Raw genomic sequence first — 13,414 nt, forward strand, 5'->3', positions numbered from 1 at the left:
GCCCCTCGGGGTCCCCCTGCGCCGCCCTGCCCCGTCCTGTCCCCGGGAGCCCGGCCCGTGCCCACTCACCTCGCCGCTCCGCGATCTGCAGGTAGCCGGTGGACAGGTACTGCTCCATGTCCTGCTGGAAGGCCTCCTCGAAGAAGCGCTGCCGCTCCCGCAGCTTGGTCTGCTGGGCCTGCTCCACCTCCAGGGCCTTCTGGCTGTGCGCGGCATCCAGCTCAGCTGTGGAGAAGGACGGCAGGGCCTGGGTGGGCTGGACAAGCCCGCGGTGCCTCCGTCTGCTGATGCTGTCCCACCCACACGGGGCTGGCAACTGGCCCGATTCCGTGTGGGAGCACAGCCGTGGGAGCAGGTCCCACCTAGGTCCCGCTCAACAATGGACACTCGCGGCGCCTCACACGCAGCCCCGCAGCCTACCTCTGCAGAAGGACCGCAGTTCCGAGTCATCCTCAGGCCACCAGGGCCCGCCTCGAGGCCGTGCCTCTCTCCGCCTTTCTGGTCAGAGTGTTCTCTAAACCCCAGAAGGCCCAGAGTCTGCCCAGGAGTCCTGGGGAGTTAAGGTGACTCTGAAGCAGGAGATGAGCAGGCGGTGCACCTGGGGGCTCTGAGAGGTGTCCGAGGGCTGGGCACGGTGGCACTCCTGGCTGCCCCGCATTGGCTTTTCCTCCTCTGCTGTCCCCCACTGCTGCTTTCTGGGGCCAGCTCTCTGGCAGAGGCCCTGTCTCAGGCTGCCCCCGGGAGCCCCGAGCTAGGAACCCGCCACTGGCCATGACTAATCGATGCTCTCTGCGCCGCACCCTCCGCCGCACAGTCCTCTGACCCTCCTATAGCGGGGCAGAAGGTGCCACCTCGATCCGGCCTGTCTATTCTGAGTGGCCGGTCTCTCCCCGGGATCCTCAGACCCTTCCAGTCACTGGTGGCCTTGCCTATGTCATCACCAACCTCTTTTGGAGACAGACCCGGGGGCTGATCTCAGGGGCAGGGCAGACATGGCACCGACCTCGACACTGGTCAGGGACTGACTTGCAGCTTGGGGGAGGTCCAAGTTGGGTGGCATGCTGACGGCGGCTGGTGTCGGGTGAACCCAGATTCGGGACAACTAAAGAAAGTTGCACCTGGGCCACCTCTGAGCCGAAGCTGAAAGCAGGTTTTAGTTCTTAAATGCTAAGATTCTATTTTCACTTACACTCGATGGGGACTCGGTGGGGAATTCCAAATCCTGTCTATTTTTAGTCAAATTATAGGATGTTTGATTTGCATTAAGGAACTTAGGACCTTCTGATGTAGACAGTGACATTTCAAGAAAGTGAGGCCCAACTACAACTCCAAACCTAAAGGTATTTTGTTGTTGTTTTTGGTCTTTTTCCTAGTCATTTTATTGCGTGAAAGAATGACTAAGGGGACCAATAAGTGGCATAGTGGTTAAGGCCCTGGACTCCCACATGGCAACTATAGTTCTGGACCTGGCGGCTTGAAGCTCACGACCGGCGTGTGCTCATGAATGTCCAAAATTCTGAGAGGAAAATGGAGGAGAAGGGATTGTGGTGTGGCCGTCCCTCCAGGGAGTGATGTTTTGCTTTCTCTCTCTCTCTCCAGTAAGCACACAGGCCCTACAGTAAAAATTCTCTCTCTAAAAAAAAAAGAATGACTAAGACCAAAAAGCATAAGATTCCTGAGTGTGAGAGTAGCACTCCTCTGTGGTAGAGGCGCCGTGAGGGACGGACCTGTTCAAACCTCCTGTGACGGCCCGCGGTGGAGGTGGCACGGAGCCGCTGGCCTTGGGCTTCCTGCAGGGGCCAACCGGCCATTGTGGATGGAGGAGTCATGGTTTAGAGGTGGCCGAACTCCTGCTATTTTCTGATACCCTGGCCAAAGATACTTTTTACAGAAAACAATGTATAAAAATGCTCTACAAAACCCATAGTCTACTCTGCCAGTTATGCCATTGTAGGCTTTGTTTTGTTTGTTTTTGTAAAAGCTTAAAAAATTCCAGAAGCTTTGAGCCCAGAAACAGATATTGAGACATTGGCTCAAAGTCCTAGAATTTTTTAAGCCAAGTCTGACATTTTCCTGAATTTCGTATGGTATTGGCCAATGGATTTTAGGACCAGCAGTTGGCGTAATGGCTATGTTGCTAGACTCCGATGCAGTCGACCGCAGTTCGAGTTGTGGGCCTGGTGGCTTAAACTCACACCAGGCACATGTGCGTACGTGTCCAAAATCCCGAGAGGAGAATGGAGGAGAAGGGATTGAGGTGTAGCCATCCCCCCTGAGGGGGAATGATTTCTTGCTTTCTGTCTCTCTGTCGCTCTCTCTTTCTGGCAAGTGCACACGCCCTATAGCAAAAAAAACCCAAAAACCAAAAACCAAAAACACCTCTCCAAATATATATATATACATCAGCATATCTAAACACGAGGCACAGTTTTAAAAAGAAAACAAAAACCAAAAAAGCCCTGCTGGATAGAGATTGGACACAATCTTGAAGCCTTATAGCTTGGGTTTCGCTATTACTGCTTCTGGAACGGCTAGAGAAGAAACATTAAAGATACGACGTTCAGGTTCTTGCTGATTATTAAAAACGTCCATTTCTGTATCTCATCCAGCCAGAACAGGCGACCATTTGTCCAGTGTGAACTCATCCAACAGTGACCCCAGGCCATCAAAACAGGAAATAAACTTCAGTGCCCTTTGCTTTCTTGTCAGTCAGATCAGAAAATGCGAACACAAATAACCCCACGCACAACTGCGTCAGGCCTCCGAGACCTGCGGGTCTGTACTTTGGGCATTTCCATGAGGAACAGAATGACTTCCTTCTTTCTAAAGGGGCCTGACATATCCTAGCCCCACCAAGGCTGCTGGGGCAGCTGGCCTGCGGGCCCTTGCAGCGACCGGGGCCCCTCTTAGAGCCGTTTTCCTGCCCTGGCAAAGGTGCGTCTTCTTTATACTCGGCTAGCTGTCGGAATGACCAGCTCTCCGGAAAAGCTGTAACAAGACGTGAGGATTTCAACTCTTCAGAGCCAAGGTTCACTGTATGTAGGCGTGCCATCTCCCAGGGACGCCTGCGTGTAACGACACTACCGAATCTCAAAGCCTGCCAAGTCCCGATATGAGGTTACACAGAGGAATCCTCTCCAGTCTTCTCGGGCAGGGGCCTCTGCCCCTGGATGACCTCAGGCCACACCACCTGGGGGCCAGCTCCTGACTTTCCGTCTGCTTCCAGAAGGCCCCGCCCTAAGGGTACGAGAACCTCACTCCCACCTGCAGCTCCCCACACCCACCAGGGGAGCGCCAGGAACCCACACCTCCAGGAAGGCCTCACCTTGGGGTAGGAGTAATGATTCGCAACTCTAACTGGACAGGCTGGGCCTTAGCCTCCTTTAGGCTTTGCATATCACGGAAGGACACTGCAGGCACCCCACTTCAGAGGTGGCTTGCTTGAGCTGCTTTGATTTCAGATGAACGGGTCCAAAACTTGCAACCCAGGACGATGGGTCTGATTTTAAGAACGGATGCATTTTGGGGGCAACTGACTGCAAATACGTGACAAGAATCTGAGATGACTTCAGCAGCACTTTACACGTGTTCCCAATAGGCACACATCTCACTAAGGTGACTGCGGGCGTTTGCAACCCCAATGTTTACCGCAAGGAGCGTCTAGGGTGGAGACCTCGTGTGGAAATGCCCTCATGCTCCCATCTGGAAATTCTCCGCTTCCTAAAGGCTCAGTGGCAGTCAAGCCTCAGCATGCTGCAAGGCTGATCAGATCTGTTGGAAACCTCATTATTTCCAGGAAATAGTTTAGAAATGGGGGGTTATCACCAAGTATAAGCCGCTGACGGTTTATGAGTAAGTGATTTATACTGAGTGAGTGAGCATGAACGGCTCCCTTGGTCCCCGCCTCCCTGCAGGGCAGGGCCAGGGGCTGACTGCTGAGACGGGGCTGAGGGTGGCTCTGCGCTTGGCGGGCGGCAGCCAGGGAGGGTGGCAGGCTGGCAGACAGGGACGGGATCAGGCAGCACTGGGGCCTGCTGAGGGCTCTGCATTCCTCACCGCTTTTGTGAGACTTTCTGAATTTTCAACAAGCCCCCTTTTCAGCGAGCAGAGGAGTGGATCTGGGGGCCCAGAGAAAATGTAATGTTGGGGTCTTCAGAGACCCACCACCAGGCCTGCCTTCTTCCTGGTGCTTTCTAGGGTGGACTGCTGGATGGTGCATAGAGAGCATAGAGAGGCATAGAGAGCAGGGTCGGAAGAAAGGAGTGGCGGGGTGGGGGACAGGACAGCCCTGGAGGGGGTCTGGTTGGGGCTCTTAGGCCACAGGACGGTCGCAATGCCTGGCCAAGGGACCAGACTGCAAACAAAGGGGAGAGATGTTGAAGGTGCACCTGATTTGAGATGTTGGTCCAAGGCTGTGCGCCCCCCGGCCTCCTTTCCTCCTGGCTCCTCACCTCCATTTCAGGCAGCAAAGACAACATTCCTAAAACAGGGTCTCGCCAAGTCGTGACCCTCCTGCCTCAGTCTCCTGGCTGGGACTGCAGGCACTGCCACAGCCCTGCCTGGCTCTTCCTTCAGGCAGGGTCCTGCCCTGCGGCTCTGGCAGCCTCGGGCTCCATCCCGCCTCAGCCCACCGGTCACCGGTCACTGGCACTACTGGCAAAGGCCATCCTGCCGGCCTGCAGTGGGATGAAAAGGGAACCCGAGCTTCCCATCCATGCCCTTGAGCAGTGTCCCACCAGGCTGGCCTGGACAGGGCCGACCCTTGAGCCAATGGCTCAGAAAGGAGACCAGCACCCAGGAAGAATCCTTATGGTGCCCTGGCCGGGTCTGAAGGAGCGATTCCAGGACACCCTCTGGCTCTCCAGACATGTGGCGCCCGACAGCCTCCCCAGAGCCTGTGCTCACCCCATGACGTCTCGGCCTCACTGCTCCCTCAGACACAGCCAGGGCCAGTGGGTCTCCCTCCCCCTGCAGGACTGCTGTGAGTTCCGTGCTGCCGCACCCCTGCCCTTCCCCTCCACTAGCCCGAGTTCCCAGAGGACAGGCGGCGCATTTGTGCACCTGACGGTGCCAGGGCCAGCGCACACGTGACCCTCAGCAAGTCCGACCCAGGAGCTAACAGCCACAGAGTGGGGACCACATGGAAGGGCCAGGTGCCAGGACACACCACACGCACGCACGGGGCCGGCCAGATGTCTGAGGGGCCATGAGCAAAGACAAGTGCTCAGCGCAGCTGCCAGGAGGTTAAACACATATTTAAGGTAGAGAGAGGTTTTTAAGATAAGCCTGGCATGCATGTCTGTATTTTGAAGGTGTGCACGTTTTCGTTACACAAGGACAAAGGCATTTGGCTGTATTTCACAGTGAAGTGTTAATGCCACTTGAAATAGCAAATAGGGGCCAGCCAGCTGATGTGGTGGTTAAAGCAGCTGGACTCCATGTGGCCGACTGTGCAGTCTGAGCCCTGGACCCAGCGGCTTGAAAAGCACACCAGACATGTGTGCATACGTGCCCAAAATTCCAAGAGGAGAATGGAGGAGAAGAGAATGTGGCATGGCCATCCCCCTGGGGGTGCAGCCAGTGCATGCATCGATAGCAAAATGAGAAAGAAATAGCCAACAGAATGCTGCTGGCCTTCCTGTACAGCATATACGGCCAGCTTCTGAAAAATGACAACAGTAGAACTAGCCCTGCTCATGGCCTAACGCTGCTGTCCAAGAACAAAAGGAGGACGAGGAGCGGCACCTGGCACTATTTGTGAGCTGAGTGAGGACGACGTGAACTGCCACAAGATGCCCTACTTCCGCACCTGCCTCGCTGTCACTTTTCTGCCCAAGGACCAAAACTCTACCTTCTAAACAAAGGAGCACGCTGGCAGGTAAAACATTAACGTTCATTCTTCCCTAGCAGATCTATAAACACGCCGAGTCTGTCTGTGGAGTGTTGGGGCTCAGAACACGGCACGCCAAGGGATGGCTCCTGGCATGCCAACACTCTGAGCTGCAAGGAACTGGAAAGGCCTCAGCAACAGAAGGTCCTTCTGACCTCCAGCCTCCTGTCTCCCATCTGTTCTGCTCGAAGTGAGTCCTGAGAACCAGAACGCCTCTTCCCCAAGGCTGGGCACAGAAGCCAGAAACCTCCCCAAAGCCGCGACATCTAGAAACATCACTCTTCTCCCCAGACCCCTGTTCAGGGGTCTGGCCCAACCCAGAGGAAGGAACACCACTCAGAGGCCAAGAAGAGTCTGAGATGGGTCTCGCTGGGTTTCCCTCCATCTGAGGCCTTGGTCCTCTACATTCCAACGTGGCTGTCCTCCCTTCACTGAGCCTATGCTTAAAAACACAGTGTTCCCAGGGTCTTCGGGTCTTCATCGCGGAAGGCTTCGGTGTCTCGCTTTGATTTAACAAATGTGACTGCTTCTCTCACTAGCCTGTCTGGTCATACGAGTGTCGGTCATGACTCTTCCAAGAGCTAAAGAGAAGACCCGCACCCTCCCACCCCCACGGCAGAGACCACCTACAGCTGTCACTGCTCTTCCTGGGACTGTGAGTGTAAACCAACCTCCTTCACAGCTCTCTGTACATTTTTACTTAAAGGGGGTAAGAGTCTTTGATAAATTAACATTTGGATACAGGCTAAGGCATTTTGTTAACTGAGTGAATACCAGACAATATAAAAATGAAGAGTAATGCAAAACCACATTCTAGAAATGACTGAACTAGACCATTAGAAATATATGGTTTGTGGTTTGAGGGCCAGCAGGTGGCACAGTGGTTAAGGCACAGGACTCCCACATAGCTGACCACGGTTTAAGTCCTGGACCTGGCGGCTTGCGTTCTCACTTTCCCTTTCTTGGTCTCTCTCTGGTCAAAATTAAATAATAATAATAATAACAAATAAAATTAAATAACTCATTCTTAAAAAAATATGGTTTCATATCTATCAATAGTTCACTCATTGATGTAATACATCTAACCTTAGAATATCTTTCTATCTTACCAGTACTAAGAAATTACATTAATCAATATATTATTTTTGGGAATGATAATGATACTGTGATTATGTTAAAATAGTCTTATTTTTCAAGACCAGCAGTTAGCGTAATGGCTATGTCGCTGGACTCCCATGAAGTCGACCGTGGTTCGAGTCCCGGACCCGGCGGCTTAAACTCATGCCGAGTGCATGTGCGTGTGTGCCCAAGATCCCAAGAGGAGAATGAAGGAGAAGAGATTGCGGTGTGGCCATCCCCCCTGGGGGGGGATTTCTCGCTTTCTATCTCTCTGTCTCTCTCTGTCTGTCTGGCAAGTGCATGTGCCCTATAGCAAAAAACCTCTACAAAAAAAAAAAATAAAGTCTTATTTTTCAGAATCACATATTGAGATTCACAGAAGAAATGGCATGATGCATGGAGCTTGCTTTAAAATAATGAGGTGTGGGGTCTGGCAGTGGCATGCTGGTTAAGATGCTGTACTCCCACACGGTCAACCTCAGTTCAAATCCTGGATCTGGCAGCTTGAAACTTATGGTGGGTATGTGTACCCAAGAACCTGAGAAGAGAATGGAAGAGAAGGGATTGTAGCATGGTTGTCTTCCCTGGGGGATGATTTCTTACTTTCCTTCTCTCTGTCTCTGTCTGTCTGTCTCTCTCTCAGTCTGTGGTGAGTACACACACCCTACAGCAAACTAAATAAGTAAATAAAACTAATGAGCTGAGGGGCTAGCCAGTGGCGCAGTGGATGAGCTGCTGGCTCCCAGAGGGCCGACTGTGTGTTTCGGTCCTAGGCCTGGAAGCTTGAAGAAACGAGTAATGAAGGGAGGGAGGGTGCAGATGGACAGAGAGGATGCGCCGTGGCCACAGGTGGACTTTGGAAGCTGGGTGAGAGGACAAGGAGGTTCACTACATTATGGTTTTTTTTTTCTTTCTTTCTTCTTTTTTTAGAGAGGTTTTTGCTATAGGGCGCATGCGCTTGCCAGAAAGCGAGAAATCACCCCCCAGGGGGGATGGCCACGCCGCAATCCCTTCTCCTCCATTCTCCTCTCGGGATCTTGGGCACGCACGCATGCACACGCGCCCGGCGTGAGTTTAAGCTGACTATGTGGGAGCCCAGCGACACAGCCATTACGCTAACTGCCAGTCCCACTACATTCTGTTTTTGTACATGTTTGAAAACTTCTATAACAAAAATGGGAGATAAAGCATAATTCTTTAAACTGCCTACTTGATCAAAGACTTCATGTTTCAAATTTAATCAAAGGGCTGTCAATCTAAATCAGAAGACTGAAAAAGCATGTACTTGTCACACGAAACCTCATGCTAATCTCTTCAAAGGCTGTCGATCACTGATCCGGGAAGAACTCTCCTTCCCGGCTCTGTTCGCTCTCACCACTCTTCCTGGGGTGTCCACAAGACAGAGGTACACAAGTCCACAGCCATGGTGACACACGGGGTGCCCTTCCATGGTGACGTGTGTCAGCCCGGACGGACTCTGGAGTTCACACACAGTATCATGGCTGTCGGCTCAATCCAAGGCACATGGCCGCTGGCTGTGAATACTCAGTGTGTGTGGCTTCCTGCTGTTATCTGGTCTACACTCGCAGTACAACTACAGGGATTGTACTCACATGCCTCTACCGACATGACTGACAGTCTGTACACGTTAATTTTACTAAATAAAAAAAAAATATTCCGATAGGAAGCTCCCCCAATTCAAATATTATTTTAGAGCACATCACTGAAATTAGGGTGACAGTTGTTTCATTAATAGTTTCATTTCTGATTAAAAACTAAGCATCACAAAATCTGATGAGTCATCTGCTCCCTGTACGTCTCCGGCTGTCCAACACCACCACTCCCGTGTTGACCTCATAAGCCTTCAAACTTGGAACAAGAGACTCGAGGAGTCATTAGAAAGTTCCTAAACTGATCTCTGTTGTAGAACACACGTGCTTTAAATAATTCTGAAGAGAACTAGGAAAGTGAAACAGCTCAGTACTGTCCCAACGTTTCTGTAGTTAGTTCCCCTATCTGAGAGTAGGCGCTGCTTAATCCCTGAAATATAATCAAGTTAATCAAATTTCATTTCTGGTCTGAGCATCTCTCTGCAGGGAAAGCCGGATGAGTATGTAAGTAGGACTGAGCATTTCCCAACCCAGCTGGCCACTTGGCCCTTGCCCTGGAGGTCTATAAAAACCAGCAGGCAATGGCCCGTCTCCTGCAAAGGTGCAAACTCTACCAGGCACAGAGCTGTAAGATCCAACAGGTTCTCTCTCAGCACAGACTTCCAAAAGGCCCTGACGAACTGATGAAGCTCCGTATGAATTCAACAGAGAAAGCCTTTTTTGAGTCTGACATGTGGAGTCTTCATAGAACTCTCCCTTCTGTGGTACTAGAATTTCGTTTTTGAAAGGTGTAATTTCTGCTGTCAAGTTTATACCATGTTCCAGCAAAAAGGTAATGAACCAGAATAGCTGCACTTATTCATGATATCAAATCTACATACAACGAAAAGTCGTCTCGATCCACTTCTAAAACACTGTTGCTGTAATCACTGACCATGGAACCGCGGTAGGTAATCATTATGAGAAGGCACAGAATGCCGCACGAGCATCACCACCTGACCTCAGGGCCCCATTCGATGTCGTGTAACACCTAAACACGCGATTCGAGCGCCAGTTCCCTTCCGAGACAGACATCGTCTTAGAGAGCTCCGGGTCAAGCCGTGGTGACGGCTTAGAGACAACCACCGTCTTAGAGCTGAAATGAGCAGACAGGATGTAGACATCTCCGGACTACAGGACACAGATACTAACTTTATCTAAACACTGTTAGATCGATGGAAACCAGCTTTTTCAAAACAAATATTGAAAACAAGACAAACCAGCACTTAAGAATCTCGTCGGTATTCACCAGCAAATCGAGATTCTCAGGGAGAAGTTCCTTAGGTGAGGACTTGAAATATTGAAACGTTGCACCAGAATGACCATATTCAAATCTCTGGAGCCACTGTGCTAAGCTAATGACAAAAGAGAAAGCACACTGTTAATTACACATCCCCTGGAAATAAACCCTTCGAAGACGAACACGAACGCTCTCACTTCCTCCGTTCTCATCGGCTTCTTCCCAAACACTAATAATGAACACGGATGTGATAATACCTCTAGTTAAAACCTCAGTCCGTTAGTGCTCCAGCGTTACAATCAATGCCTGAGCTGTCGTTCTACTTCAGTTAGTAAGACCAAGCTTGGAGAGCCTGAAGGGCTTCACCAGAAAGGACGGACATGAGAGAGGAAGGAGAAGAAGGAACTTTTCATTCCAGTCCGATGTACCTTACTTGAATTTGTAATCTCAGAAACAGGAACCGTGACAGAGCAAGAGAGCAGGGGCAACTCAGACCTCCTTTATATCTTCTATTTAAAAACAAGCGCCCTTCTACCTGATAGGGCACGATATATACAGCACACACTGCCTTGGGGCATGATAAAAATATGGTAACAATTAAAAATGATTCTTCAATTAGCTCCATGGATAGAATAATAAATTACGCAACCAAAAAATCCACAATTAAGGCTTAATTTTTTTTTTTGGCATTACATTGAATAGGTTCAGTGCATATGGTTTATATAGAAATGTCACATATAGATATTATTAAGAACATGGCTTTTGGCCAACAGGTGATACAGAGATACTGAAGTTTCATAAAATTATGAAAATATACATTTTTTAAACTTGTATGAAGCATTATGACATTTTCAAAGCCCATTTTAAAAATCAGTCATTTTAGATTAATGTATGTATTAATGGTACGTATATATTAATGGTAGCATGGGATGAATTTTGACTTTATAGTGCCTTTGGACATGGTTCACAAATTTAACTCAATTGACATCTTCTTGGAAAATGAAAAGACTAACACCCAGGATGGCTAAATTGGTTTTATGGAGCCGCTCCTTAGAACTGGCCTCATTATTCAAATAGCTGGCATTATTTTCCTGATATTTTATTATTTATCTTTTAATATAAATGCTGCTCCATAAAAATATCCACCTGGTGAATTTCACCTGATGGATGAGAAGACATACATTATGAGAGCACAAGTCTTAGATTCTCATGCAAATTCTTTTACTTGTTGGGTTTAGCTATTAATTTAGTAATCACTACTTGTTGGTACGCTAAAGGAACTAATAATGCCTTTGTTAGAATGTACTGGGTGCAGGTTCAAATCAGGTTGAAATTGAATTTCTGCTCGTTAATAATAGATCAACTGCATACCATGCAAATACAACCATGTACCCAAGCGTGGAGGTAAACATTTTAAAGCAAAGCAGTGAAAGAGAAACAAAATAAAGTTGCACCTACAGGGATCCCTCTGGTTATTTTCCGTGAGTCCTGGAGCAGACATGGACGTGAGGGCTCAGCAAGTGCACGGAGCTCGGCGCCGGTCGGTGAGACCTCCGGTTACCAGGCGGCTGCCCTCACGTGCATCTTCTGGGATGCAGAACAAAGGAAGCCAGGCTGAAGCCAGAAGCAGGTGCTTCCAGAGAAACTGTGTGGAGCCTCTTAGCTTCCTGTGGAGCCTCTTAGCTCCCTGCTGATGGCTGAAGCAGACGCACATCAGAATCCACTGCCTCTGTCAGAGCAGAACGCGAGCTCTCGGGGGCTCTGGTGTGAGGATGCATGCACCCAGCTGGGACCATACCAAGTGCAGCTCGACACGGGGGAGGGAGGCTGAAGACACACTCGATCCCCCTGAATTTGTCATCCAGGCACAGAGGCGCATCACTGACGTGCCAAGAGAGAGAAATCTTGTTGTCCGAAAGTAATAACATGTAAATTGAAGACACAGTTCCTTTCAGAACACACGAGCCCTCTTTAAATTTCCCCTGTCTTATTTTTAATGCAGCTGTAGTCTCCGTCAAATTCAGCAACTCTAACCAGTGGCTTGGAACGTGCTGTATGTTCTTAACGAGCATCTTAAATCATCACAATTCCAATGCACACACACACCTGCCAACGGGCTTTCTTCCTGTTTCCAGCAGTGTGCGCTAAATCCCACTCCCTCTGGACCCCTCTGGACCCCGGCCTCATCAATCAGCCTCTCCCTCTCCCTCTCCCGCTCTCTCCCTCCCCCCACAGCTCTCTTTCCCCATTTCATACAAATACGCTCAAGTTTCCCCCAAATTAAAAAAAACCCTCCCTTTGACCTCTCTCCTGTACCCCTGTCCTTCCTCCCCTTAGCTGGCGTCTGGAAGCACCATCTACCCCATTGTTCATTCAGAATGTGGCAAGGGTCAGGTGCCAGGCTCGGGAGCACGTCCACTCAGGCCAGCCCTCTGCCATCCGCTCTCCATCCCAGCCTCAGGTCTGCACACCCAGGCTGCTGAAACTCCCCTTTCAGAGGAGAAAGCAGCTCTAATTACCGAGTGGAAAGACCCTCCTCCCGCTCGCCCCGTGCGACAGTATGACTGACACTGCTTCTCCACGGTCTCCTTTCAGTGACATGCACCCTCGCCTCTACCTCTGTGCTGGACCGCTCTCGGGGCGTTTAAGCCATGCGTTCTCGTCTGCCTGCTTGATAACTCTGCTGCTCCCTAGACTTCTTCCTGGAGTTCTAGCAGTGCCATCGCCCCTCAGCCTGCCTGCTCTGCCCGGGCGACTTCACCGAACACAGGGCTTCCATCCGTCGTACGCTGGCCACTCCAGAGCCAGCTCGGGTCTCTCCACCGAGGTTCACGGCCCACTGGGCACTGAGACCTCTCATTCTCCCAGATGCCTCAAATTTATCATCGTCATGACAGAAGTCACTCAACGAGAGTAGAAATATTTATTCATGTCCATGGAAGTGACCTAAATAGTCAAACCAATTTGGAAAAGGGATGAAGTTGGAGGGCTTAGACTTGCCCATTTCGAAACCCCCTCATGAAGCACAGTGATCGGGGTGGCGTGGCGATGGCAATGAGGGACAGAACTGGGCGTCCAGGAGGCAGCTCTCACGTTTACAGTCACGGGTCTCCCCAAAAGGTGCTGAGGCCATCCCACAGGGGAGGAGAGGGTCTTTTCAAAAATGGCTCTGAGACCACCGGATAGCAATATGTAAACGGTAAAGGGACAAACAAGATGTGGCATGGCGGGACCGCGTGGGGCAGCGGACTGCCAAGCTGGGAAGGCACAACCTCCTCGCGTGGTCTCCGCGCTGCCTGGTCGGCTTAGCTGTTCCGTCTGCATTCTACCACTGCCTTCATTCAAACCCTTCACATAGTTTCCCGACTCACTGTTTACTCCGGACCTGCCCTTCTCCAGCCCACCTCCTGCATGATCCCAGAAAACGTCCTCCGCGATGTCCACCTGGTCCTGCTCCACTCAGTCAGACCCTCCGGCCTCCCCACCCCCGACCTGGCCTCTAGCGGCCACAGCAGT

The 13,414-nt window shown here is 50.6% G+C and overlaps 1 protein-coding gene across 2 annotated transcripts in view; it reads right to left on the minus strand.

Annotated features, from left to right (window-relative positions):
• The window catches only part of DTNBP1 (dystrobrevin binding protein 1), a 69,560-nt gene that overhangs the window by 13,026 nt on the left and 43,120 nt on the right, over positions 1–13,414 (minus strand). The window contains exon 9 of one of the 2 annotated variants that reach the window (XM_006164603.3): positions 70–225. The exons of the other annotated variant lie outside the window; for it this stretch is intronic. Within the exon in view, the coding sequence (XP_006164665.1) occupies positions 70–225 (156 nt within the window). The remainder of the gene's footprint in view (positions 1–69; positions 226–13,414) is intronic. 2 annotated transcript variants of the gene reach the window in all.

Source organism: Tupaia chinensis, unplaced genomic scaffold, assembly GCF_000334495.1.
Source record: "Tupaia chinensis unplaced genomic scaffold, TupChi_1.0 Scaffold143647_1, whole genome shotgun sequence".
Classification (NCBI taxonomy): domain Eukaryota; kingdom Metazoa; phylum Chordata; class Mammalia; order Scandentia; family Tupaiidae; genus Tupaia; species Tupaia belangeri.